Source organism: the organism of the source record quoted next, unplaced genomic scaffold (assembly GCF_019419815.1).
Source record: "Pyrus x bretschneideri cultivar Hongxiangsu unplaced genomic scaffold, Pyrus_bretschneideri_v1 Contig71, whole genome shotgun sequence".
Lineage (NCBI taxonomy): Eukaryota > Viridiplantae > Streptophyta > Magnoliopsida > Rosales > Rosaceae > Pyrus > Pyrus x bretschneideri.
The window spans coordinates 2,178,792-2,181,340 of NW_025999811.1; the positions used below are offsets into that span (position 1 = coordinate 2,178,792).

Here is a 2,549-nt window from a genome sequence, read left to right on the forward strand (position 1 = left end):
GGGTGAGATTTTCAGTCGTTTTTGCAGTGTCCTGTGTTATTATTCATTAATAATATTTACTCAAAATTTTAAAAAGATTTTCTACCATTTATGTAGTACCACATGATAGTTGGGTATTTATAAAATATCTATATGTATACATATATATTGTACTTTTCTAGCTTCCTGAATTTTGAAAACATATTTCAATTTTTTTTTTTTTTTTAACATATATGATTTCATAAAAGTTCTATGAAACTTTGTATTTCCAAGTTTAATTACGTAGTTGTTTGCTCAAGTTTAATTTGAACTCTCTTTTCGGCTAAAGTTGGCCACAAGATCGTTTCTTTGCACGTGGGCCTTTGTCTGCTAAAGCTGACAGAAACAAAAACCTAAAAAATCTTTGCCCACAAGCAGCAGCTAGGGCAAGACTTGCCTTGGCACTAAGTTGGATATAGCAGGGCCTACTGATTGCCCTTCAATTTTTGGGCCGGTGGAGTAATATTTTCGAGTATTGGGCAATATATGTGTCCTTGCCCTTCAATTTTTAGCCCGTGGAGTAATGTTTTTGAGTTTGGGACAATATTTGTGCCCTTGCCTTCCACCGTTGGAATTGCTCTACTAAAGTTCATAAACTGGGGTGCATGCGAGGCTGCGTTAATGTGGTTTTGGTGTTTGATGTGGAAGAAATGTGGTGAACATAGTAAAGTTCTAAATTTTTTATTTGTAATGGGTGCGTTGACAGAAATTGGGGTAAACATAAATGAGGAGTGGTGTTTAAATGAAAAAAATTTTAGTTGTAACAAGGATGCAGTTATGTAATTGTATTTCTAATGTAAACATTGGCTTAATTAATTAAAACTCATGTGAATATGTGAATTTTCCTTTATAATTAGTTAATTAAAATCTTGCGATAGTACACGTTGGGCCATAAACAGATATCATGCTCACCTTGTCATCAATTTAATCTAGACTTCAAAAGTAAAATTTGAATGGATATTTTTGTATCAATAAAAAAATTTGAAAATGGTAAAATTTGAACATATAATTCTCCATAAAACTCGAAACTGACTGGATCTCCCTGTTTTCTGTGATAGCTAAATATGTTGTGGCTGTGGAACTCCAAGTTTATTTAGTAATGTTGAATTTTGGAATCTTATTTGGTAATATACTTAATAATTGAACCTCAACCTACCAAGCCTTAGGGAGTTGGAGTTTGATTTAGTTTGTCTCTCAAACAGGTGGTGTTCTTTTCTTGTATATGTAAGTGTGAAGAATTCCTGTGGAACAATACAGTTGAAATGTCTCAGGTGTGTGAAAGTGAGACTCCTGAAGATAAAGTGGTCGAAATCCTGTCTAAGTTGCCGCCCAAGTCTCTGATGAGATTCAAATGCATACGCAAGTCTTGGTGCACTATCATCTGTAGTCCAAGTTTTGTGGCCAAACACCTCAGCAATTCCATGGACAACAAACTCTCATCCACCGCTTGTATCCTTCTCTACCGTTGTCAGGTTCATGTTTTCACGAACACGAGTTGGAAACAAGACGTTTTCTGGTCCATGATTAATCTTTCCATTGATAGTGATAACCTTCATTATGATGTTGAGAACCTAAATATACCGTTTCCAATGGAAGATCAAGACAACGTAGAGCTTCACGGTTATTGCAATGGGATTGTCTGTTTAATAGTAGGGAAAAATGTTCTTTTATGCAATCCTGCAACAGGAGAATTCAGGCAACTTCCCGATTCATCCCTTCTTCTACCCCTTCCCAAGGGAAGATTCGGATTGGAAACGATCTTTAAGGGAATGGGATTTGGTTATGATTGCAAAGCTAAAGAATACAAGGTTGTGCGAATTATAGAAAATTGTGATTGTGAGTATTCGGAAGATGGAGAATCATACTATGAGCGTATTCTTCTTCCTCACACGGCTGAGATATACACCACGACTACGAACTCTTGGAAAGAGATCAAGATTGATATATCAATTGAAACTCGTTGGTATTGCATTCCCTTTTCTGGTTCAGTGTACTTGAAGGGATTTTGTTATTGGTTTGCATACGATAACGGGGAGTACGTATTTTCATTTGATTTAGGTGATGAGATATTTCATAGAATAGAATTGCCTTCTAGGAGAGAATCCGATTTCAAGTTTTATGGTATTTTTCTGTATAATGAATCTGTCGCTTCGTATTGCTATCGTCATGAAGATGATTGTGAATTATTTGAAATATGGGTAATGGACGACTATGATGGAGTTCAGAGTTCATGGACAAAATTGCTAACCGTTGGACCCCTTAAAGACATTGATTATCCATTGACACTTTGGAAATGTGACGAGATTCTTATGCTTGGCTCATATGGAAAAGCTGCCTCATGTAATTCTATTACTGGAAATCTCAAGTATCTTCATATTCCTCCTATTATCAAATGGATGATGAATTATGTGAAAAGTATTGTTCCAGTCAAGTGAATTGAGGGAAAAGTTCTATTTTCTCCTATTTAATTTGTATGCATGATACAAGGCTTGAGTTTGCATCTTCTAATTTCGCTTTGTGGCCTTTGTATT

At 35.5% G+C, this 2,549-nt stretch overlaps 1 protein-coding gene across 1 annotated transcript; it reads left to right on the forward strand.

Annotated features, from left to right (window-relative positions):
* Positions 1-1,280: 1,280 nt before the first annotated feature.
* Positions 1,281-2,453, forward strand: LOC125472666 (F-box/kelch-repeat protein At3g06240-like). Its single transcript, XM_048574340.1, has one exon. The coding sequence runs from the start codon at positions 1,281-1,283 to the stop codon at positions 2,451-2,453; it is 1,173 nt and encodes a 390-aa protein (XP_048430297.1).
* The last annotated feature ends 96 nt before the right edge of the window (positions 2,454-2,549 follow it).